The sequence below is a fragment of the Pieris napi genome, chromosome 16 (assembly GCF_905475465.1).
Source record: "Pieris napi chromosome 16, ilPieNapi1.2, whole genome shotgun sequence".
Lineage (NCBI taxonomy): Eukaryota > Metazoa > Arthropoda > Insecta > Lepidoptera > Pieridae > Pieris > Pieris napi.
The window spans coordinates 12370975-12397218 of NC_062249.1; the positions used below are offsets into that span (position 1 = coordinate 12370975).

Here is a 26244-nt window from a genome sequence, read left to right on the forward strand (position 1 = left end):
AAAATTGGCACGCGCGGCGGCCGCGCTCTATGCAGACGGGATTGCCGCGCGCGGCGATGCGAACATTGTCTCGCTCGAACGTAGCGCGGGGCGATCCGCTCGCTGTCGTTCGCTCGCGCGCAGTGGGGACGGTTGTAGCTTTGGTGATTTGGCTCGGCCAATACGTAAAAATGGACAACGAAAAGTGCCGTTTACTAATACAGTTGTATAGCGCTAAAGAATTTTTGTGGAACAGCAAATCCTCCCAATACCATAATAAATCGCTGAGGTATGATGCGTCCGATTCCTAAATCCTAACTCTAAAAAGAAAATGACTATCTGCCGCGGTCTGTTCGTGATGGATCGCCTGCCGCGCGCGGCTGTCACATCCAACTAAATTTATATCTACATATTGGCTCGCGCGGCAAATGAACGTCAACTCTGGTCGAACGTTGGCTCGCGCGGCTGCCGCGCTTAATTTAAACGCACCTTAATGCTAATCATATTTTGTTTCATGACAAGCGCAATTGCAATTGCTTGCAATTTGTACATTGGACATTAATAACATATATAATCTGTACGTTTCTATGAACGTACACTGTCGGCTTTCATTGTCAAGATCCAAATAAATGTTTCACTTGACACTGACAGTAGTATATAATTCAAAGAATCACAGATTTTCAATGCAAATTGCAAACTGGGATAATATAATACTTATATTTCCAAAATAAATATCTTTTGTTGCTATTAGAAACTAAAAAGTAAGACTTAACGTAAATTTATTACAAAACAATGTGGTTTCAGAGATAAAGCACATTAAGAGTGATATGTTTGATCAGTATTAAGTGTAGAAAAAGTAGCAAAGATGGATGTGGTCGGTAGCGAAATTGGCCAAAAAATGCGCGTAAGTTTCAGAAATGTATCATAATAAGTATAATTTCCAACTTTATAAAATAGTTTGAACCCAAATATATGTTTATAATATTTCGCAATTTCACTTAAAGCTTGTATCCAATGTAATTAATTTATTGATGATATAAGCTTTACTGAGTTAATTATACCATTCAAAATATGTTACTGATCTATCAATAATGGCACAAATTGTTTGCCTAATTTATAACATAGCTTGAGCAGTGGTCAACATAATGTACCCTAGTGTTTTAGGGTCTCTGGCATCTGAGGTACTGTGATTTATTATCAACTTAATGAAGAGATTAATGTAATGAGAATGTGTAATTTAAAAAATACTAATGAATATACAAAATATGTAGAATATTTTCTTTTACTAAACTATATTTTTCAGTCTGCCATTAAGGCGAAGTTGACTGAACTGGGATGCTATGTTGGTAAGTAAATGATTAATTACTTAATTTCTTTTCTTAGTGTGGTAAAAGTTTTTTAGTTCCATATGAACATTATGAATTATCCAAAAATACATAATTTTCATAATATTTTATTTATATATCTACAGTCAAAACCGTTTATAACGACATCGTTTACAACGACCTATCGGTTATTACAACCAGATTGTATGGTCCCGTCCGAATCCCTAGTAAACTATTCAGTAAAGTAACCGCTTATAACAACATCGGATACAGCGACATATCGCTTACAACGGCGAAAGTTTATCGATATTCATCGGCTATAACGATCAACCGCTTCTTGTCTCAGCAAAACAAAACAATACAAACGATTTTAAATCTTATTTATAAGCATTGAATGAATCTTTACGCATATAAAATTTGTTGCCTTTAACCAACAGTTTGATACTGGTGATACTCATACCTTGAGGAGTATGAAACGTAAAATGCAAAACATATTTGAGACTGGGCTAAAAAAAATCAGACTGACTGATTACTTTTGTACCTAATTATTTCGTAATAAATATTTTTGTTTGTTTTTTGACTCGTTTACATATTATAATATTAACATACCATATTATAACCCATACTTACCTATTCTAGATCGATAACTATGTTCATACATATGTACTGTACTTGTGTATATGACATTGCTTATAACGACTATCGGATATAACGTCGGCAACTATACGGTCCCTTCAATGTCGTTATAACCGGTTTTGACTGTATATATATTGCCACAACACCACCTCAGTTTTTTTTTTCTCAATTTCACACTAATTTAATAGACCTCATCTTTTTCGGACCCATGGTTATAAAAAAAATGTGATAATGTCTTGTAAATAAATTATAAAGAATGCTTCAAAAACTACAGATACAAGTAAACTGACTGAGGTCTCGTCTGAGGTGTGAGAATCTGTTGCCTTGTAACACAAATCTCAAAGCAAAACACTTGCTCAGATGCTCATATCTCAAATCACATATTACGGCACTCATATATTGAATCTGTAAATGTATAGGATAAGTTGCTTGATTCCCTCTGATGAAGTCCCTCTGTGATAGCACATAGCGGTCACCATTGTTTGCCTATTTCACAGTTTTAGCTAAGAATAATTAATTGCATAATTAATTAAAAGATGTTTAAATATTTCTTCAGATGATGAACTTCCTGACTATGTAATGGTGATGGTTGCTAACAAACGCACTCAGATGCAAATGGAGGATGACCTACAACTATTTCTTGCAGATAATACAGAACTGTTTGTGAATTGGTTGCACCAGGTTTTAAAGAAATTGCAGGAAGTTACAGTTGCGGCACCACTAAGTATGTATTTCTGTACATTGAATTATAGTTAAAGCCAGTAATTTAAAATATTTGTTGAAGCACAGTAGCAGGTTTTCTATTACAATAAATATATTTTATACATAATTTCAGAAATTGACAAACAGAAAGCAAAAGAAAGATCTGCATCAAAAGACAGAAAATCAAAGGAAAAGAAAGACAAGTCAAAAAGGAGTGATTTATTAAAAAAATCCAAAAAGAAAGAAAAAGAAAAGCTTCTACACAAGAAAGAAAAAAAAATACAAAAAAATAAGAAAGAAAAGAGAAGTAAGAGCCATGAGCGGATCCGCCCAAATATTCCACCACTGCTAATGAATATGGAAAAAAATTCCGAACCCTCAATAACTGATGTTTTTGCTGGTCAAATCCTCAAAAATCATGGAGTTAACCTCGATAATTACAAAGATGACATTAAAATTACGGAAACTAAAGCCTTAATTAAAGATGAGAGGCAGATTCTACCAATAATAGATCCCGCTTCTATATTGGCGACAGACTCAAATTCGAATGAAGTGCCGAGAGAGAGTGCGTTGAAAGAAATGAATGAAATCGAAGCCAAAATACAAGGGTTAAAGCAGAAATTGGTGGAGCAGTTAGATTCTATGTCCGATGATGAAGACTTTTTAACAATAAGAACTGAGGCCGAAGAGCTTATGAATGATTTTGCCGAGGATGTCTTTCAGGTGACCTGGATCTATTTTTGTGTCTCAGTCGCAAACAGAAATGGTGTTCCGAGGACTCGGAAACTGTCGCGGTTCGATGGTGTTATATTTAATGGTGTATAAAATTTCAGGAAATTAGTCAACCAACAAAAGCGGCACTCGTCGTTTCAGAAGATAAACTGATTCAAAAAAATACACAAAAATCTATCCCGAAGGAACCGACGGACCGACCCGTCGAGATCCCGAAAATTCCCACGGAACGTTCGAAAGACAGTTCGGCCGTCGACGTTTTAAGGATCCCCAAAGACCCCCCGGAGGCGTTGCCCCAAATCGAATTGAATCTCCCGAAACGCCCCATCAGGGAACGGCTCGGCTCTCGGAATCCGGCCAAGGATTCGAAAGTCAAGGAGACGGGCAAACGAAAATCGTTAAGCCCCGAAAGGTCAGTTGCGAATTCGTTCAAGTTTATTTTCCCAAGAAGGGCTTCTTCACAAACGAGCAGCTCAATTTTATCATTCCAGCTTCACTCCAGAACGAGAGACGGCGGAACCGGTCAAGACCAGGAAGGCGGACGACGGAAGCGCAAAGAGGCTCACTTCCAAGTAAGCGTCCCGGCCCTCGGCGGGTCGACTCCGCCCAGAGAGCGCGGCGAAGTGTTTAATGTGTGTGTGTCCGCAGAGTGTGCGCGTCCGTGGGGCGGGTCCGGCCTCGGCCGCGAGCCAACGCCTCCACCTCCAACCTGCTGCTGAGGGCCGTCGCCGACGCCCACAAGAGCCTGCTCAACGTGAGTGCCCCACCCTCGGTCGAGACCCGTCCGCCGAGCGATGAGCGCGACTGAACTCCCACGTCCGTTGCAGATTCCCCCCAAAGTGGAGACGGAGCCGTCCAAAGTGAAGCGGGCGTTGGTGCTGCCCATGCGCCGCTGCGTCGATCCCGAGAAGATCGTGATCCGCGTGGCCGCCGACGGACGGCCCGACGAAGCGCAGTGAGTCATCCGGAGCGTCCGTTCGGAAGCGCGAGCGGGAGCTTCGCGGGTGTGCTTCAAAGGAAATCTCTTATGTTGCAGTAGGTTCGTGAGCAGCACGAGGGCGAAGGACGAATACTCTCCGGTTCCCTTGAGCGAGAGGATCTCGAACTCGGCCTACGTCCCCACTCGGAGCGGCGCCGCCTCCGCCCTCCCCTCCGCCGCCGCCTCCGCCTCCGCCGCGGAGGATTCGCTCGTAGTCGAAGCCATGTGAGTTATTTGTTTTCGTTCTTTTTAAGAGTCGTGTGAACTTATTTTATGCGACAAATACTTTATAAAATATTTCGTAATTGAAACGAAAGCTTTCCCTTCTAATTATGTTAATGTGAAAACCCCCTCGTTAAACCGGCGACGCTCCAAACTTATTTCTGTGTCTGGGCTTCGGCGCGTCCTCCGGCTGATATAATTACTTGAAATCAAAGAGTCGACAATGTCGAATAGCCGCTGAAGCGAAGTCGACATTTATAAATAATAATTTAAACAAAGAAGGCAAACGTTTTCTGAAAAAGCTTTAATCATTAAGGATTCTTCACATAATTTAAAGAGACCTATTTCTGAATTAGAACTTGAATCCACTTGAAACATTGACAACTCTTTTCCTGTCACCGAGCCATTTAATTCTGTCAGTGTGTCTATTATCTATATATATGTAAGGTATATACGGACAGACAGATCAGATTGCCCTAATTCATTTAATTAATTGAATATTTTGATTAAAGGTATGGATACGCGGTTACTATTATTTTATCATAGTATAGATATGTAATATCGATCCATACTTTTTCCATTTCCTGTGTCCGGCATGAGGCATTACCGCACTATACAAGCAGAAATTGTTTTTTTTTTTCAGAAACATACACAATCCGACTGTCGACAAAGACAAAGACACGCAATTTATAGTTACAATGGACGGTTACCATCCGAACGCGTTCCTGGCCAAAAAGCTTATGACGGAAGGTCTATTAGATGACGACGACGGTCAACCAGAAAAGCTAACACCGGAAACGACGAAGGAAAAAGAAATAAACAAAAAAGATAAAAGTGAACCTGTGAAGGCGTCGGATGCCCTAAAAACGGACGTCGAAACGGCACAAGTCGACGACAAAGTGAACGAAAAGAAACCCGAAGTCGACGAGGAGCCGAAAGAGAAGGAAGGGCCCGTCTCGTCAGCCGTCAGTCAAAAGAAACGGCTGAGCGACACGAGCGAAGATAGCGGCACTCAAGTTATTATAAAACAGGAAAACGAAAAGGCAGAAAAGAGAAAGAGTGACGTAGAACCGAATGCGTCTCTACCGCATTCGGGCGGAGCTGCGGTCAAAAAGAGAAGGGCGTCGCCGATAGTCTTCGACGTCGACAAGAAAGAGAGAGACAGAGACGCGCGACGAGAGAGGACGGTGAGCGCGAGCAGTGACGGTCAGTCCGTCTCGCTGATCACCGTCTCCGACTCGCACAAATACGATGCGGTGCCACCGCGTGAGTATTCCGAATGTTCCATCCATTCCAGTAGCCATTTTCATTATTTAGGTGTCTCGGTAGAGCATCGCGTCGCCCTATTATCTATATATATATATATATATAAGATATATTATTGAAAATTTCAACAAAAAATAACCCACAAATTTTTTTCTGTAAAATACAAAGAAACGACATTTAAATTTCACTCTCCAACTTGTTTATCACCATCACAAAATCATCTCCATGTCAGCCGCCATTCCATCGCGCGTTCAAATGAATGAACACACTCCCCTCGACAGTGTCGCAGGCCGTGCGAGGCTCGTGGTGCCGAGCCTTCCCCTCGTGCCGCTTCGGGCCTTCGTGCGCCTTCGTGCACCCTCGCTGCAAGTTCGCCGCCTCTTGCACGCGCCGAGGCTGCGTCTACGCGCACGACGCGCCCTCCGTCGGTTGGTACTTCGCGATCGTTCGTCCGACAACTTTAGTTTTAAAGGCCGGCGAAGCACTCGCGAGCCCTTTGGCATTGAAAGTGTCCATGGACGATGGTATCACTTAACGTCAGATGAGCCTCCCGCCCGTTTGACCCCTGTTCTATAAAAAAAAAGTTGCGTGTAATTATGTACGCGCGTAAGAAGTTATACTTCTTTGGCATTATTAATAATACATACGCATAGTTAACCTCAATTGTAATGAAGCACTTAGGAAGGTTGATGAGCACAGTTTTTTCACAAATATTTTATAATTTTAATTAGTATTGATTTAAATATTCAATTTAAATCACTTCTGATTATAATTCAGACTCACATATAAAATTCGCACTTGTATAATGAAAACAAAATGAAAACACGTGTTTTAAATGTAGAAACTCAAAGCATGTGGATAAATATTATAAATATAAATACACAGGGAACAGAGGAGGCGGGCGTGCCATCATGCGCCACTAACTTCATTCTGTTAATTTTGTGTCACGGTGCGCGCGCATCGTAAAATTTCACTCTCATCAATTTTTCATAACGGGCCTAAAGAAGTATAACTTCAAAAAGAGTTGTAACACATTGAATCCGATTGCAGCCTCCCACGTGGTCCCCGCCGCGAACTTCAAATCCGTTTCGAGTTCGATTCCCAACCTGTGCAAGTTTTATCCGAGCTGCGCGAACCCTTCGTGCCACTTCTACCATCCGAAGCCCTGTCGCTTCGGGAAGGCCTGCGCGAACAAGCTCGAGTGCAATTTCTACCACACGGACGTTCCGGGAAAGATGTATTCTCTTTGAAACATATTATATCATTAATTATATATATTAGGAGTCCTTTTGTGTTTTATTTTATCGGCCGAGTGCTCTTTGCTAGTGTGAATGTTATAACGGCAAATAATTAATTAACGCTTCGAAGTTAATGACGTTAGATAACGAATCAATCCAACAATAGAACCCGGATGTTTCTGATGAATACAAGTGGGATATTTCCCAGTCGTGAAAGATTAAAGCCAGACTCCATACTTATTGTCTGAAATACATCTTATTTCAGTTATATTATGTTTTAATAAAATAAAAACGCGCCTGTTAAAATGTAGAGCAAATGTCCGTACGAGAGTTTTATACAAATATCTCGCTTTATCGACTACAGGTAAAAGTACTTTGCCTATGTCATGTCCATGATTTAGTTACGTGAATAAACTGTGTTATCTGGGGATAGCGCAACAAATATGGGAAGTTACGGGTGGGACCATTTCTTGGCTAAGGCGAGGTTTCCTCCCCTTCGCCGTATGACTCTGAGGTTGCGTGTATGCAGGTCACCGACTCTGAAAAATATATTAGCAGAAAAAGATGTACAATGATAGGTTAGGTGAATAAGGTGTGCGACAGTAAGCGATGTGGTGATAAGTGGGGATTGACTGATGGCAACTCACAGGAAATGTAAAAATTAAACTTAAGCTACAAGCCTTCGTCACCCGGTGCATACTACTGAAACGAGGCAGAAAGGCCGATCGGTGGCCATATTTAATTAATTTATTTTAGTCGTAAAATAAAACAATGTGGAAAACAATTTTCTACACCCAAAATCATCCAAAGTTATTATTGTTTTCGCTTAAGGCTTAAAAAAAACATATCAGTTAAATATGTGTACGTATATGACTTTCAATAAATCATTCTGTCACAAGCAATTGGAACCAATCGTCTGCCTACATTAGGAAATCGTTTGTAATTTGACAATAAATATTTCGGCGAACATTCCACACTACACAGTTTGCCTTGAATTTTTATTATAATAGAAGTTGGTACTTCATGTAGGACAGATAGCAAAAACCGACTATACCTCGTAATTGAAATAATAAATAAACCGATGTTTTAAAAAATGTATATATCGACGTAGGAAAGCATATTTGCTGTAAGTAGACAAAATACCTAAAGTGACTTTTTCCTGCCATTAGAATCAGAAAAAAAAGACGCATCGAATGACCCGGGTCCTGTGTCTCTACGATGAAAAAAAAATTACATACGCCGTTGAAAACGCCCGTACTTATATTTTTTTTAGCAAGATTAAATGCTGTATGTAGACCAAAATCTAGTCATTTCAGACATTTTGTACTTACAGCAAAAGAAAATCTGCATTTTTTTCTTTACAAATACTTACTTCTTCCCATTTAAAAACTTAACGCTACTTACAGCATTTCAGCGGCGTGTGATTTTCACATTCGTTTACTTACAGCAAGTTTAGGGAACCTACAGTTTTAGTTTTTTTTTACCATTTACGACATTTTATTTCAACCAAACATTACATTACCAAATGACCCACTGCATTTCTAGATCTAATCATAATTATAAACACTAAACAGCTAATCTTACATCTTGAATTGCAATTGAAAGTACCCAAATACATAAATGTACTGCATACAGCATATTTACCGCCTGTAAATTGATAATATTTCCGCGCGTACATTTTTCTTCCTTAGTTACAGCGTTTTAAAGGTTTGTGATTTAAAAAACTGTTTGCTGTAACTAGCCAAACACGTACTTATAGTAACTTTGGATAAAAAGTTTACATTGCAAATGGTGACTGGCAGTTAAATAAATATATGTTTCAAAAATGGTAGCAATATCATGGATAGGTCAGACACTATTAATTTTTTTCCGAAATTAATAAAGTTTTTTGGCTCTGGTGAACAATTGCAATATGTCTACTTACAGCAAATGTGCTTTCCTACGTCGATATATTTTATTTATCTACAATAATCTCACGTACTTTATATCATTTGTCCAACCTAGTTCAGGTGCCTCGTCGGAACCGCTACCTTTATGTTTTTACTTACCAGTTTCATGCGAGTAAAATACAATTTTCACGTGTTAAGCATGTCGTCATGTTTTTAAAAAGTGTCATTTCGCTGCGTCCCTGATGTTTAGTTATTACGAGTTCTTTAATCTTCTTATGCATACCAAACCCGTCATACTTCCTATCTAACTCAGCAATTTCTGAACATAATCCCCATACCAAGATTACTTTGCCAGTCTTATCTTTGGGTATGATGATATTTTTTCCGAGTATATCCAAATCCAATCTATTCATTTCCTGTAAAAGATTATCCATCTTTCGCTCTTCGTATAAACTGCGGACGTTCCAAGTTGCAATCTTCATGGCTGACCCGGAGATTCTTCGCAGCCTCTGACCACTTAAGGTCTGCCTGGGACTAAGGGCCATAGTTATATTTGTTTCAGCCATAATTATATCCTGGAAAAATTTATGTGGTGGTTTCCGTTGCCTTTCACATCGCTGTTTTCTGGTCCTACCAACTGCTCGTAGTCGAAAGATATAATGCTTATTTACTGGCGGCATTGACTCGGTATGTCGCAAAGTTTTCACTGGATCTTTGTAGCCCATAGGAAAGGCTCTATCAGGTGCCACACCCTCTAACGCTGCCGGTGTGTGGTCGGGGACTGCATGAAGCAGCTAACCGCAATATCTTACGGTCGTTCCACTGACCGCTATCTGTGGACCCCGGTAGTAGCTCACACCTAAGTATTACCTGTATTACTGGGCTTAAGCCAATGCCCAGGCAGATAGTAAACTCTAACTTGTGAAAATAGTCATTGAAAAAGCAATTATTTCGCACGGACTTTTAGCTAATTTCCGAAACAATTACTTAATACATGCTCTTACCATGGTTTGCCGTCGTCATAAATATCGAATTTTGCATACACCGCGCATACACATTGCAATTAATTTAATGTCCAATATGTTTTTGATATTTATACAAATTGTATTTGAGTTCTCCGATAGAATCTTATTTGCGAATATTACTCGAGTGCTCACATCACTAAACTAATGAATTAATGATAGACGATAGACTCGTCTCCCTATCATCCTGCTATCACTTATAGTCCAATTTCAGTACGGGGCCTGTAGCTCAGGGATCGTTTAATTTTTTTATTATTATTTTAAAAGCAACATTAAACCTACCTACAGATTATGGCGGTAAGTAGTTACTAACTTACTTGTTTTAAAGTAATATATTTAAACTGAAACAGTTTTAAAGTTTACAGATACAGGGCTATTGCTAATTCGACGTTAGAAGGTAGTAGGATATTTTTTTAATATTTTTAGTTCGTTATTTTGCATTGTTTGAGACCTATGTTTTGAAACCTGCAAGCCAAGTTTCGTAACGTTTTTTAAGGCATTTAAGTGGAAAAATAATTAAATAATATAGTTTGAAGTCTTGTATGTTTAAATTTGGACCGATTATTGATACTTTAATATTGATAAATAACCAATGTTTAATTTTTTTATAAATCATAAGAAAAAATTTAAATACATTAGACACGTGCTTTTGGAAAATTTGTGATATTGCATTATTGACTCATTTTGAAAAATAGCTAAAAACACAATATCTCAAAAATGGTTCAGTTTTGCTTAATTTGGATTTGAGGTTTAAATAATCGCAACCTATTACCTCCTAACGAGAATACCTCAAATTATCAATTAGCCTATTCGACAAGTGAGCTTTGTAGGAACAAAATATTTAACAGCTTTTAATTATTTTTGATAAATTTCACCGCTTTTTGGCGAATTTGTTAATATTTCGCTAGTGAAAACGATCAATATATTGCCTTACATTATATAGATAAGATACAATTACAAACCAATATGTATTTCAGTAACAAAGAAATATTAAATGTAAACTCGTGCTATTATTATCTAAGCTTTTTGATTTAACACGTTCTAGTTTTAAAAGCTGTCCTGTCTCTTTACAATAAAACAAGACCTCTAGGCTTTAAGCACACTACAGAGGTCGTTATTAAATGTACATTGGAATGTTCCTATGCACCTTTCACCGTCTAGGAATGTAGGCGGGATAAGGCTAGCTTGCTTTGTGTAATTTGCAGTGGTCGGTGGCGCTTCAAATTTGATTAGGACCAATGTTCAAGGCTTTTAATGTTAGCTCATTGCGGAAGCGGACATTGCCATTCAGGAAGGTGTCTTAAATTACCGATTACAATGACTCCTATTCATTTTTCTAGAACTGCCCATGTGTCGCACCTAGTACATTCACTATTCAATCTAAGTATTCTAGCTGGCACTGAGTGCCTCATTAAAACGCATTAGACACTTCTCTTTAAAATATTGGCTCACAGTAAACCACTCTTATTAAAATATGAAGTTAGCAAATGTCAAGGGCAAACCTTATTTTGTCTTGACCTATTCGAAAGTCGTTAAAAATAAAAAAAAGTTTAATTACGTCAACTGTTCGGGTTTATACATAAACAAACACTATGTAACCTTCACTTGTGACGTGGCTCAATGATTAGTGGTCGCCGCGACTTCTCTCGTAATCTGCTCCGCGCTGTGGAAGCTTCTCAACTTAAAATAGACTTGGATAAAAGTAATTAAAAACTTATTGGACTATACCATTTTAAACGTAAGATATTTAACATTCACAAGAATTTATTAACTACCATTTTCACGTGGATTTCCCCATTCAAGTTCCGATAACTCAAACTCAAAATAATTTTATTCACATAGGTAAACAAATTCGACGGCTCTAGTGCCCCTGACTGCGAATCCATGGGTCCCGGGTTCGATCTCCGTCTGAGACAAACTTCGATGTGATGAGCATTTGGTGTTGTGCTTAGGTCTTGGGTGTTTAAATATGTATTTACATGTCTATTTATCGATAGTATGTATGTATATCCGTTGCCTAGTACCCATAAACCACAAGCTTCACCAGCTTAGCATGGGAATAGGTCAATTAGTGTGAATTGTCCAATCATAAAAAAAATTACACTTATGAACGCCAGCAGAAAATATGTTAATTAATCCTAAATTTACATTTACTACCAGTTCGCAAGTCACGGGCGTAGAGCGGCCAAGAAGAACTGGCAAGAAACTCTCTGCCACTCTTTTTAATAGCTAAGTTTTGAGTCATACACACATTGTTTGAACTGGAGCAAATCAATCCCAAGAATTAAGATCAATTAAATATTCGTTAAATTTTAAAAAGTTTTATTGATTAATTTACGTTTAACGAGAGTTATTCAGAGATAATTCTCTAATTTCGCTTGTGAATTTGTTGTAAAAACGAATACAATTTCCATATATGGAGTGGTTTATCTTCTGGAGCCTAGTTGGTAGTAGGTATGGTTAGATCAGTTCTCCTTCGAGTATTATACTGGTGAAAGTCACCATTTGTATTAAAATCGCTTAAATTTTTGTGTACAAACAACAAGGCTTCAAGAATATATTGACTAGATATGTCATAATATTAAATTCCTTAAACTTATTACGTACCGACTCCCTTGGGGAAACACAACAAATACCCCGAACAGCCCGTACATACAACATAATACCTAAAATACATCCGTATATTGACAGCAGCCGGATCAGCGTGGGTTTTTACAGGAAGTGGCTGCAGTTTTATTCCATTAATTAAATGCGGCTATTCCCAAGTTGTAAATGAGGTTCTCGAAGAATGCGTTAATAGTTATTTAATGATAAACATCTTGGAGTAACCACACATCTGAGAACATGTCAGGTAACAAAAATAACTTGCCGCCTAGTAACTAAATATAAATGACTGATATATATATGACCGGTAAACGAATGACATTAAACTAAGTTTGATCTTAATATAAGCTTAATAAACAAGCCGCTTGTAATGATATCTGTTTTTATTATTTATAAATGGATAAATTTTGAGTAGGTGCTGAAAAGATATATAATCAAATAGCATGGCAGTCAGATAATATGTCTGAGTTTGCGTTTTATATATATTAGCTTCGAAGCATGTTCAGGGAGCAGATTTTCCACCAGCAAATATTAATTTATGTGTATAAAGAATCAGAGTTTGAACCCACTTTCTCCGGGTTAAGAGAGAGAGAGAGGTAGGCGCCTCTCTACATGTGAGCAAAACCACATGTTTTGTTTCTTTTTTGAGATATTTTGTATTCCGAAAAAGTGAATTTGCATTTATTGTATAGAAATGGAGATTCTTAATGGCGGAAAAATAACTTGAATAGGATAGGATAATGGAGAAAAATCTTCCTCGTGCACCTTGGTTCTGCTCTATTTTGTATATTGTATGGTTAAATCAGATTAGTGTAACATAGCCTAAATAAATTAATAGTCTAGTCGACAAGTTGAAAATGGAACAAAATAGAGATACTGCTCTTAAAATTATGTGCGATAGCTCATTGGATCCGGAATAACGTCTAGAAAAATGTGCTAAAAGCGTGTATTAGCACATAAAAAATTGCAAAAGTTATAGACAATTAAAGATGAAAAAAAAATGGCATTTAGTTTTTTGCCAATATTTAATAAACTATTAATATTTATGAAATTTCAAATAAAGATTCTGAAAGAGGAGGAAATTTCCAATAAAAAACTCCTAACTCCCGGAACTCTATCTCCATTATTTATAGTTTTAATTTAACGCTGAAAATAGGTCTGCGGGTGACATTTTTAGGATTCGCGCGTGGCGTCAAAAGCGACTACGGCACATTAATTAATTTATTTAAGGCATTGAATATTTTTTTTTAATTTGAAAAAATTATGGTGTGTTCTGAAAACTATAATTAATTTATTCCCGTTGAAAATTTTACTTAAAGTTAATTTTTCAACAAGTTAAATAATTGTTAACTAACGAAATTTTCTCGAACGACCGTCTTAATTGTAAGTGAAAAAAAATGTTTAAATAATGGTAGTAAAAATATTTCGCTTCGAGCTTCGCTTCGCTTTAGAGCCTTTGTTACATACATACTTAACAAGATCGTGCCATAAAAGTTAAAAAAATATTTATACTTTGTTTATAACATTTTTTTTACTTAAACAAAAACTTAAAAATCCATGTAATGTTGTTAAAAAAATTTTTTTTTTTCTAAATCATCATATAATCGTTTTTTTATTAATACAAGGTATTTATTGATTTGCAAAAAAAAAATTCCCGCCATTTGTTGATAAATTTTTCCGGGAGTTTGGAGTATTGAAAATTTCCTCCTCTTTCAGAATCTTTATTTGAAATTTCTTAAATATTAATAGTTTATTAAATATTGGCAAAAAACTAAATGCCATTTTTTTTTCATCTTTAATTGTCTATAACTTTTGCAATTTTTTATGTGCTAATACACGCTTTTAGCACATTTTTCTAGACGTTATTCCGGATCCAATGAGCTATCGCACATAATTTTAAGAGCAGTATCTCTATTTTGTTCCATTTTCAACTTGTCGACTAGACTATAAAAGTAATTGCTCCAGCCAAAGTCAAATGACGTAATGTAGCTTGGAGCCATTACGACGTCAAAGTATCGGAGGATTGTGGACCAATAAACGGAACAAACCATTTTAAATGTTAAAAATTTACGCTCCTAATGACAAAATTGTCCGTCTGTTGTTGTAGTCCTATATGAACCACTGTGCTACACGGCTTTTAACCCCAGCATCATTAATCTCAAACGTCAAGATGTGGATGAAGCAAGTTGAATAACAAGTGTTTTTGAGTCTCTAGGTCAAGGCAAGATCCCATTGGGTCGCAGGTCGCAATTAATTATTTAATCGGCCCGTGTGAATACAGTCGTAATCCACCAGCATGAAATTCAAAATGCAGAAAGTTCTTAAAATCGGTTCACAAAATGTTGAAGGTTAGGTGAGAACGTAAATATTAAAAATAGCTGTAAGTACTGACTCGTACCGAAACATTGATTACTTTAATAACGATGTAGCCGTAATAAAGCTTGCTTTGTCATAAATCTCAGGCTTTTGTAGGGCAAATCTTTATTAATTTATCGTATTCAATGATTCTTGAAGCCAGCGTGGCATTCCACGTGATTCGATTGACAATTATTTGCATAAACACAATTACTTCATACAATATTACATAATTAGATGCATATTAAATTAATATCCGTTTATATTATAACTTGATTATATACACGTAATATTATTTACTTGTAGTGCAAGAAAATTTGTAAATATGTATTTCCCAATATTTAAAGGGAGAGAGAGTCTGAGGGATCAGACAACGAACCAGTTACAAGTAACAAATCAATCTCGTGAGATTACTATTAAGTATATATAGGTATATCAATAAAGTTACGCGTTTGTTGAATGCGTTGGAATGTTGAAGTTCGTGAATTTACATATTTTCTAGAATTCAGGCTGCTTTTTAAAACAACAGATCCTGTTAAATATCATTGACGTCGTGTATTATTTAAGGAAACAATTACTTTATCAGTTTATTTATAAATATACAGTTATATTATTAAATGTCACTAAAAATAAACTACTTAAATATACTCTAATTAAAATATATGCATAAAACAACAACAACAAATTACATGTTTTTTATCTTTTCTTGCAAAAAAATTACTAAAGTTTAAATTATTTTTGCAAAGCTAAATAATGATTTACTTAACAGTTATAAGAGAAACAAAGATTTTTGATGTATTTTTTGTTGTGAGTAAAAAATTAAATGTTGAGTAGAAACCAATTTCTACTTTTTCAAGTATCGCCCAAGGCCTACTATTTATTCGAAATTATTATTTTTATTAATCTTTAAAAAAATGAGGAATATAATCGGGTGGTCCATGATATTGTAATCAAAAGCACATTTTTAGCTTATGCATGTGTACACTAGTACACGCACACATTTTTTCCAATCAAATATCTTGGCCACCCTACCAAAGTTGAAATGCGTCTTGTTGTCTAGGAACGTTTAGGAAACTCGTTAAACGTTTCGTTCAGTCACTTGTCTGACGGTTCTTTAGCGAGTTGATTGAAAATCTATATTTAATTAACTGTCTAGAGATTCAATGAACTCTCTGATTTAACTACTTTACTGCGACATATACATACACTTATCCTCTCTTGCCTAACGAATTCCAGAGGTTGTTGACATACACATTTCCTAAGAATTACCACATTCTATGAATGAATATGCTTATATTAGGTGATAATAATATGTAACATGTATATATTTTACACAGAAGGTTTCAGGTGGTCAGAACTTTAGCAATGTTCAGCGGGCGTATTTGTCAGTAACGAAAGTACGAACACTGACATAATTGAATAGAAAAAACGTGTTCGAGATGTCAGAGAGTGACTTCGTCGTATTAACGTCATATACTTTACAAATAAAACTGTAAAAACTGTGTGCTAAGGTTTTTGAAAAGTTGTTTAAATCGTATAATATAAAATCTCGGAACGATTGCAATACTTCTATTATTATATCCTAAGTGTTCACACACACAATTCTGTTAGATTTATATTTAAATGTACGATTAATCTGAATAAACAATTCTCCGTAAACAAAATATTTTTCTGCTAGTCGCTATTGAATATTACCGTATATTAGAATGTTACAGTCATAACGAATAATCTGTCGATGACAGGCTGTCATAAAGCATGTTATTATGCCATTTACGTTTAGATATGTACTTATTAACCTCTTAATAATCTAACCTTCTGTTGTATTTATTAAACGGATTAACGTCAATGGTTTTGCATAATTAAACTGTTCGTTCAGAGCCTGGATTTTGTAAAATATGTGTGGTGCTCGTTCTAATGTCAACTTTAACCACTTTGCATTATTTGATAATAAATTAATAATGGCAATATTCGACAAGGGTATCTACGCAATCGGCTCCGAGGATAAAATTTTGTTATGAATCTTTTTGTCACATTTTTTGTAAAAAATATATCTCTCTCTCTCTCTAATTCTAATTTGTACAACCAATCGTTTAGTAATAATCTTTCACTTTTTGCGTTATGTCACTGATTATTCATCATATCAGAAACCTGTTATATATTACTATATAGTTGCTATAAATAGAAAATTTAAAATAAGGAAATAATTTCCCGTGAAGCGAAAAATAGATCGCAGAAAGGTTAACTCACTAAAGGTCTTCGCGCTCGACATACAACTTCCAGTCATTAATATGCTAATAATACCTTATTATTAGTTGTATTACATATGAAAATTGATTCCAGGATACAAAAACTGAAAAAAACCGTTTAATTTAAATTAGCTAAAAGACTAAAATAGCAACGGCCGGTTTTTATAAATGTGATATAGATATTCTCATTTAAGTAAACTATTCTAGGTTTTATTTGCATTGAGCTCCTGTTAATTAATTTCTTTATTCTAAATGAGAATTCGACTTAGCGAAGCGAGTTCACTTCACGAATATAATAACGAGCTAAAAACGTATTAATTGACGTTTGTACATAATGCCGATTCTCATAACCTTACTTATTACTATCAAAATTATCTTGTAGTTTAAGTTACACTGATAAAATATACTTTGTATGTTAAGCTGCTAAAAGGTTAGATTTGGCTCGATTAATGTTATTAAATTGTGCTCAAGGTTCACGTATTCGCTGCAAGCTATTTGTTATAGATAAGATAAAAAATATTATTAACATATTACAATTAACATATTACATCGCTGTCGAAACTGTAATTAGCACTAGGAAATGTTAATTAACCTTTATTGTGTTAACAAAGAATAAACTTGACGCTTCTGAACGGTTTTAGTTTAGAAGTTAGACGATTGCCAAATCTAAACTTATAATTTCTTTACAACCTCTTAACCTTAAACATGTTATAAATCGATATCTCTCAAGACGCCATAATTATATATTTAATTTGATCAAAAATAATACTGTATCTATCTTAATACCAACACCAATAGACAGACACACATAATATACGTTGTATTGTTGTATTATGTTTTGCTTATATTCGTAACGTTTTCGTTAAAAAACATATTTAGAATACTCGAATCAGTGCCCCTATATAAGTATAATTAGCAAAAATGTTACCTACGTTTTAATTACGAACAAACCTAAAAAAAATGTATTTGTATTCTGTTTAAAAATTTTAGATTTCCTTGGTTGGTGACTCCAAAGAAATTGAATGAACGTCGTCATCTTAATTTACTTTATCGTCAATTTAATCGCGTTATTTCAAATAAAAAGTAACTCAGTGAGGTTTCTTAAAGTTATCTTTGTGGTGGTAGTGTTCTACAAGTATTTTTTTTATGAAACAGTGACAATAATAACAATAAAAATTTTTAGCCCTAACATTTCATATAAAATTATATTTTTGCTTGGAAATACAATTTCCACTCAATCTACAAACCAGTAAAGTGCTATAAACTAGTGACCGATGATAAAAGTGAAGAAACGTATAAATTAAGTGAATCCTTTGTTCTCCAAGGTGACCCACCTCAATTGAATTGTAACGGATTTTCTAAGCAATCTATACAAATTGAAATATATGGCTTAATTTCACAATATTTGTAATAGGCCAGTTGGCTAATTGTGTTATCTACTTGCCAAGAAACTAACATATAGTTTGAAACGTCCCGGTTCAAATCACGACGGCTATAAAATTGTTCGTCTTAACTATTTTTTTTTTTTTTTTTTTAATTTTTTCTCACAATGGAGGATGCCTACGTTACAATAAGAAGAAAAAAGGGAAGATCCATTGAATCCCTTAACATTTCATCTACCTCAACTCAATCGAACTATGACTGTTATGAAGTTAGAAGCTTACCCGACATTTCTACAAGAAATGTATACGAATATTCCGAATTATTGGAACAAATAAATAAATTAAAATTAGAATTGGATTTAGCGCACCAAAGAATTGGAAACCTATCACTGGAAAATTCCATGAAAAATATTGAAATTTCAAAACAAAAAGAAACCATAAATAATCTTAAAAAGAAATATTCTACACCTTACAATATTACTACTCCCAACACATTGTCAGGAAGCAAAAAACAGAGGAAAAAACAAGGTAGGAAATTAAAGAAGAAACAAACATTAAATGCAAGTTGTGGCAACTTGGAATTATTAGAAACCTCGATGGAGGTCCTTAACGCTGATTCTAGGAGCAATTTTATAAAACCTAAAGAATGTTTACCGTCCTCGAGAGATGGCGCTAGCTATCCAATAGCTGACCAACTGCCTAACACAAAATTTAAGATACATATAATAGGCAGTCAACAATGCCGAGGACTTGCCTCGGAGCTTATACGATCGAGATTTAATACACAATACGGACGCTTTGAAATTAACTCCATCATTAAACCCAATGCAAAAACGTGTGATCTCTTAAGTACAGTTGACGGTTTGGAGGACTGTGTGGGAAATTACCTGGTACTATGCCTAGGTGAAAATGATACCAATCCATACCAAATATTTATAGAACTATGCGCTTTACTAAAAATTATCAAAAACAGCAAAATAATTTTATTAAATGTCTGTACTAATAGATTTCTTAATGAAAAATTACTTAATAATATGTTGAAAATGATTTGTAATAGTTCTAAAAATTGTTCATATTTAGATATTAAACGTGGTACTTATAAAAGGCAATATCTGACAAGTGTATGTAAAAAGTTAAACTATATATTTGACTATGATTACTATACCAAAAAATTTTTGACTTTCAAGAAAAAAAATGTAAAAAAACTATATAATCGTGGCGACGTTCCTAGAAAGGGTACCATACCGTACTATTTTCCCGTGATAAGACCTAGCCAGAACTCACATGTAAACAATAGAGATTTTTTAATGAAGACTCAAGTTCCTCACGAAATGACCTAATAAGCAGCTTTTACTTATTACACCAAAATATAGCAGGACTTCTTAACAAACTAGATTCTATTGAACTAAATCTTAGCGAAATCAGGTACACTAAAAATACTACTCCTAAAATTTTATGTTTTTCTGAAACTTTTGTAAGAAGAGGCGATGAAAGTAACATGAATCTGAAGAATTTTAAATTAGCCTCATCGTTTAGTCGGCTAAATAAAAAGCGTGGCGGGGTATGTATTTTCATAGATAAATCTCTTGATATGTTGCCGCTTAGCTGTTGCAACGACATATCAATAGAAAAAACATTTGAATGTTGTGGCACAATAGTACCCGCAATTCAATGCATAATAATTTGTATTTACAGAACGCCCGATTCTGACGTTTATAGCTTTTTTAATATATTTCAAACCCTTTTGCATAAATTAAAAAATAAAAAACAGCGAATTATTTTATGTGGTGACATGAATATAGACATTTTAAAGATAAACAATATAACTATGAATTATAATGACATTCTATTAAATTATAACTTAGAACACTTTATTAACGAACCGACTAGAAATTTATCTTGTATTGACCATATATTGAGTAATATTAAGGGTGCTAAAGGCGAAACACTCCGTTTATATATGTCAGATCATGATACGTGCCAAATTTTAAGGTTTCCCTTCACAAAAACAAAACCAATTAACTTAAAGTGGTGTATATTTAGAAGAGATTACTGCTCTGAAAATATGGAAAAGTTTCGGGAATGCCTTTCAAATTTGTCCTGGAGCGAGGTATATGAAGAAAGTTCTTGCGATAAAGCTTTCCAAATTTTCCATGACAATTTATCATTATTTTTTTATCTCTGCTTTCCAGTTATTAAAGTTAATGTTAATAATAAAATGACAAAACCCAAGTGGATCACACCAGGGCTTAGAATCTCTAGTAGGCGTAAGAGACAACTTACTTTTAAATATTTTAAAACGAAAACTAATGAAAATAAACAAGCATACAAAAAATATGACAATTATCTTAAAAAATGCGTTGTAGCATCCAAAAAATACACACATTTCACGTATCTAAAAAACGCAAAAAATAAATCTCGTGCAACTTGGCATATTATAAAAGACCAACTAGACCAGAATCGAAGTCCTATAGTTGCTAATAAAATCTTAAATGATAATAATCAATTGATATCTAATCCAAATGAAATAGCGAATTTATTTAACAACTATTACATAAATAATAAAACAATTAAGAAACCTAGCACTAATCTTCAAAACGTTCATTCTGTAAACCCATCCTTATTTCTAACTCCTTGTTCATGTGACGAAGTTTTCAAAGCTATAAATAATCTTAATAATACTAAAGCGGCAGGTTATGACGGAATAACAACAGAAGTCTTAAAATTCTCCTCACAACATCTAGCAAGTATCCTTACCCATCTCATAAATTTATCTTTCACACAGGGTATTTTTCCCAGTTCTTTAAAATTATCAATAGTTAAACCTATGTTTAAAAAGGGTAATACAGAGGATATTAGAAACTACAGACCTATAACTTTAATACCAACTTTAGCTAAAGTGTTGGAAAAACTTATGCACAATAGGTTGAGCTCTTTTTTAGGCAAATTCAGTGTTATAAATGAGGAACAGTACGGTTTTCAAAGAGGTAAAAATACTACCCTAGCAGCTTTCTCCTTAGTTAAGGCAATTGTAGAACATATCGATAGGCGCAAACAGGTATCTGTAGTTTTTTTTTTGACATGAGCCAAGCATTTGATTGCGTAGACTACAACATTCTTCTTCAAAAGTGTAGACTTTACGGAATCCGAGGATTGCCTTTAAATTGGCTTGAAAGTTACCTAACCGGTCGTAAACAATATGTTGAAATCACACATACTTCCTCTCCTAAACATATTGAAAGGAGGTACAAGTCTGTGGCTATAGATTGCAATAAAGGCGTTCCTCAAGGGAGCATACTGGGCCCATTACTGTTTCTTCTGTACATTAACGATCTACCGAATTTGGTTAGTAATAAATGCATTCTTTATGCGGATGATATCTCAGTGGTCGTGTCGAATGATACTACGCGTAACCACGAATCATTATTGAATGAAACAGTAAGAAATGTCACGGAATGGTTGGAAATTAATAATTTAAGTGTAAATGTAAAAAAAACCAACTTTATACAATTTCGGAATTATAATAATTGCAGACCCAATAACCTCAAAATCAATTATAAAAACGAGTCAATTGAAGAAGCTATATCAACCAAGTTTCTAGGCTTAACACTAGACCAAAATCTTAATTGGAAACAACACATTTTAACGATATGCACGCGCCTAAATAAATTTGTTTTTGCTTTGAGTCGAACTCGCAAAGTGGCTTCAAAACACGCAGCAATTATTGCTTATCACGGCTATGTTGCCTCAGTTTTGCGCTATGGTATCCTTTTATGGGGAAATTCGGTAGATGTGAGTAAAGTTTTTATTACTCAGAAAAAATGTATTAGGGCTATCATGGGCGTTGGACCCCTTATAAGTTGTAGACCAATTTTCCACGAACTGGGTATTCTGACAGTACCAAGTCTGTATATCTATGAAGCAGTGATGACTGTCAAGAAGCATCCACAATTCTTTAAAACTTACAAAGAAACTTGCTTTTATATACCAAGGGATCCAACACGGCTGCGGGTGCCTGCATGTTGCACCGCGCTATACTCGAAGAATTGTTACGCCATGGCTGTGAGAATATTTAATCACCTTCCTAAAAATTATAGATCACTGCCATGTAATGTTTTCAAGGGGAAGGTGATTAGATTTTTAAAGTCAAGGTGCTTTTACAGCGTAACCGAGTATTTAGAATATAAGTTTAACAATTACTCATAAATGACTTCTTATTATGACATTTGCATGCCTGTTATTGTATGGCTGATTGTGCGGACTTTTCTTGTTGTTGTTTTTATTTTATTTTGTACCACTATCATTGCAAATAAAGGATTTATTTATTTATTTATCAGGTCTATCTTTAGTCTAGGCGATTCGGAAAACTCCCTCGTTAAACACTTTTACAGTGTATACTCTCTATAACGTAAAAATATGTATTTTTTTTTTGGTTTAACACAAAACCCATACATTTATTGACTCTTTATAACGCAACAGCCATTCTCTATAACGAAGAAGTATTTTCATATTTAGAAATCAACAACATACTTAAGTGTAATTGTTTGTATTGCTTACAAAACTCACCTTTTGAGGTGCCGCCTTGCATTAACACGTGTGCCAATATGCTAAGATGACATTGCCTGTAGGAAATTTCGGTCTCAGTTACTAAACGCACCACTGTCACCTATCGCGTATTATGAGTCGTAAACAAACTTTGAAACTGTCAAGATGGCTAGAATAAGAAAGTGTTATGTCTGTACTATTCCCTCCCTAACCGCAAACTCTCTATAACGAAAGAATATGCTCGGACCCTTGAAATTAGTTATAAAGAGTTTACATTGTATTTGGATTTTCAACAAAAAAATAATTAAATCATACTAATTACACAAGTATTTTTTGTATATCTGGCAATCTAAATACATTATGAATAATATGCATAATGAACGTTATTAAATATTTCGCGTATAAATATTATATTTGAGTTTGAGAAATCGCCAGTGACCTAGGAAATCAAATAATTAATAAGGCGGTTGTATGAGGCAGCTGAGGCTAAGCTAGGTTCCTATTTAGACGTTCTAAAGCCGATTCTAGCTAAGGACGACGACATTTGATCTTTGAAATATTTTTGCATGACCTTTACTCTCATTCTCTATTGTAATCAAACATTATTACAGAAAATAGCAGCTGTATAGTAGACGATATTAGACGCCGAATTGTTAACCTGCTCCTGATTTAGCTCAACATTACGTGATGATGATAAGCGTCCACGTGACACCAACGTATACCCAGGCACAGGACCGCGAGTCTCAAACGCTCATCATCAATTTGGCTTTTATTTATTAACTGTCTGAAAGTATTCTAACGTGTCTTCTTCTCTAATTATAAATTTCCATGTTCGTTTAACTCTCTAGAGGGCCGAGGCAATTAAATGCAAGGGGCGCAGAGTGAAGCTACACTCTTCGAGTAAATAGGTCAGCTGGCGCCGCTTGATTCAAGTGGTCGCTGTTTGTTTTGGACGAAGCAAACGGTATTAAATTATAAATGACGGAAAATTTGATTTTTGCTTAAAACTAAAAAATGTTTAGGTTTTTATTATTATGATGCTCATGTGTTATGAAAGGGTGACCTAGTAAAAGGTAAATAATGAAATTTTAAAGTATTTTTACTTCTAATTACCAACAACACGCTGGCCATGATAAATGTAGGTAGGTGCGTGGCACGTGTATTCCTTTGAATTTAAAGAATTATTAAAATAATTTCGATACACGTGTTCAGTTTTTTTATTTTATTGATTAATAGTGAAAGTGGATTTAGCACGAGTCCAGGAAATATAAGTGTAAACAAATTGATTTCAAAAAGCAAGGCCAGAGGTATTTTTAGCTTACCTTGGCAGTTATTTTTAAAAATGGATGGAATGACATGGAATGCACGAGATTGTTAAAGGGTAATGGTCAGTAATATAACCACTACCTAAAGTTTATTTTTCTCAAGTATTGAAACTGGGCAGTGGGCACGTTTAGGTATCCCAGTAAGCTAAACGGCATCATCAGCAGATTATTCCAGATACCAGTCTATTTTTCCGTATTGAAAACGGTACGAGATTAACTGAACCCTGTGGGGAGGTCACTTTTCTTCCATGTCCAAAAAATTTCTATTAATATTTACTATAGTATAGAAGTAGTAAAGTATCATTTCCACGGATTTTGACAAATAAAAGAATAAATTTACATTTAGATGGCACACGAGTACTTTATATGGAAACGCTTAGCCTTGTCTGAAGAGTCGTCCAAGGGAAAATAAGTAATAAGTTAAAGGCTTCTGTGAAAATGATTCACAATGACACTGACCAAGTGTTTCAATCACGAATAACTATCGTTAAAAATATGCTATTAATTAATATTGCCTTCGAAACCAACTATAGTGGTGGGTGGTATAATGGTAAGAACGAAATCAGTCAACCTAAAGTTTACATTTCCTATTATTCCATACGGAAAACTTTAATTATAAATACCATTTTGTACGTTGTTTTGGTAGATCACTTGTGTAATTATACTGAGTAATATATATCCTTATATCATAATAACTTAGTACCAAAAAGGAAATAAAATACTTTAAAATGTTCCTTTACATTTGCACAGCATTTGCCTTTCTCTAAACCTATTTATTGCAATTGATTTTTGACACATGATATTAATCCTTATCCAAATAGAGACTTCATTTATCACCAGTTCATATACGGATACTGCAACAAAATATTGGTGATAAACCGCGCATGCATATATTATGACGAGCACGGGTCTTAAACGAACGCAAGTGAAACTGCGGAAAGCAGCTTGTAATGTTGTAATATTAATTTATTGTAAACGTTGTTACTAAAACCAATTAGTATTTAAATAATAGAAAACTGTATTGTTATTTTTTATCATTACGAAAATTATAAAAACTCTGTTAAATCCTGGCGATTTGGTTAATTTGAACTAACAATGCAATACGAGTTATGAAGGATGAGTGTAAACAATAAACCACTTGTAGTTAAACGTCAATGATCTCGTTTCAATGCCTCGTTTGTTATTCTAATTAGGATTTCGATCCGAAACAAATTAGTTTACAATGAGTAACGTCCGTTTTGTCTATGATCATCGTAAATGTAGCCTACATTTTCCAAAATACGATATTTAAAAAAAAAGAAAAGAGAAAATTGCGATTTAATCTAGAACCGTTAAAATAAAGTCCTTCTCAGTAATTACAAGGATTTTGTGTAATAAAAGTAATATATTTTTAGTCTCCCGATGACCTCAATACTTTAAGATTGTTTTTGATACGCAAAGCTTACTTAAATCTTTTATGGCCCAGTTCTCCTTAATAAGTTTTTGGACATTTTTTAATTAATAATCAATAGTCATATCTATTTCGTTAGATATCTAAATACAAATTAATTCTAGCTTGAATTTGTGCAGTTTTAATTTTACAGAATAAAAACTAAACGCAAATTAATTACATTAGTCGTGGTTATTAGTGTTAATATCTTAAAATTAATGATTTGTCTTTGGGTGTAATATGTTTTCGGCAATTCTATGTAGATATACATATGTGTATATATAGTACACCTCCAACCAAATAAAATATATTAAATTGCAATCTGATTCTCCCAGTGTGTGGAGAGGCAGGTTTCACGTGTCTTGTTT

General features: G+C 34.9%; 2 protein-coding genes across 3 annotated transcripts in view; both read left to right on the top strand.

Moving 5' to 3' along the window:
- Positions 1-635: 635 nt before the first annotated feature.
- On the top strand, positions 636-7127 carry LOC125057319 (zinc finger CCCH domain-containing protein 14). Of its 2 annotated transcripts, none has more exons than XM_047660962.1 (12): positions 636-883; positions 1283-1325; positions 2497-2664; positions 2776-3365; positions 3476-3786; positions 3866-3946; positions 4023-4128; positions 4202-4329; positions 4411-4578; positions 5219-5841; positions 6123-6269; positions 6892-7127. In XM_047660962.1, exons 1-12 carry the CDS (start codon positions 845-847, stop codon positions 7089-7091), a joined length of 2604 nt encoding a protein of 867 aa, XP_047516918.1. In that variant the 5' UTR covers positions 636-844; the 3' UTR covers positions 7092-7127. The 2 variants fall into 2 exon arrangements, with proteins under 2 accessions (XP_047516918.1, XP_047516919.1); XM_047660963.1 differs by having other exon boundaries at positions 4414-4578.
- Positions 7128-10266: 3139 nt separating this feature from the next.
- The window catches only part of LOC125057200 (arylalkylamine N-acetyltransferase 1), a 29434-nt gene continuing 13456 nt past the window's right edge, over positions 10267-26244 (top strand). The window contains exon 1 of the mRNA XM_047660722.1: positions 10267-10287. Within this exon, the coding sequence (XP_047516678.1) occupies positions 10282-10287 (6 nt within the window). The 5' untranslated portion in view covers positions 10267-10281. The remainder of the gene's footprint in view (positions 10288-26244) is intronic.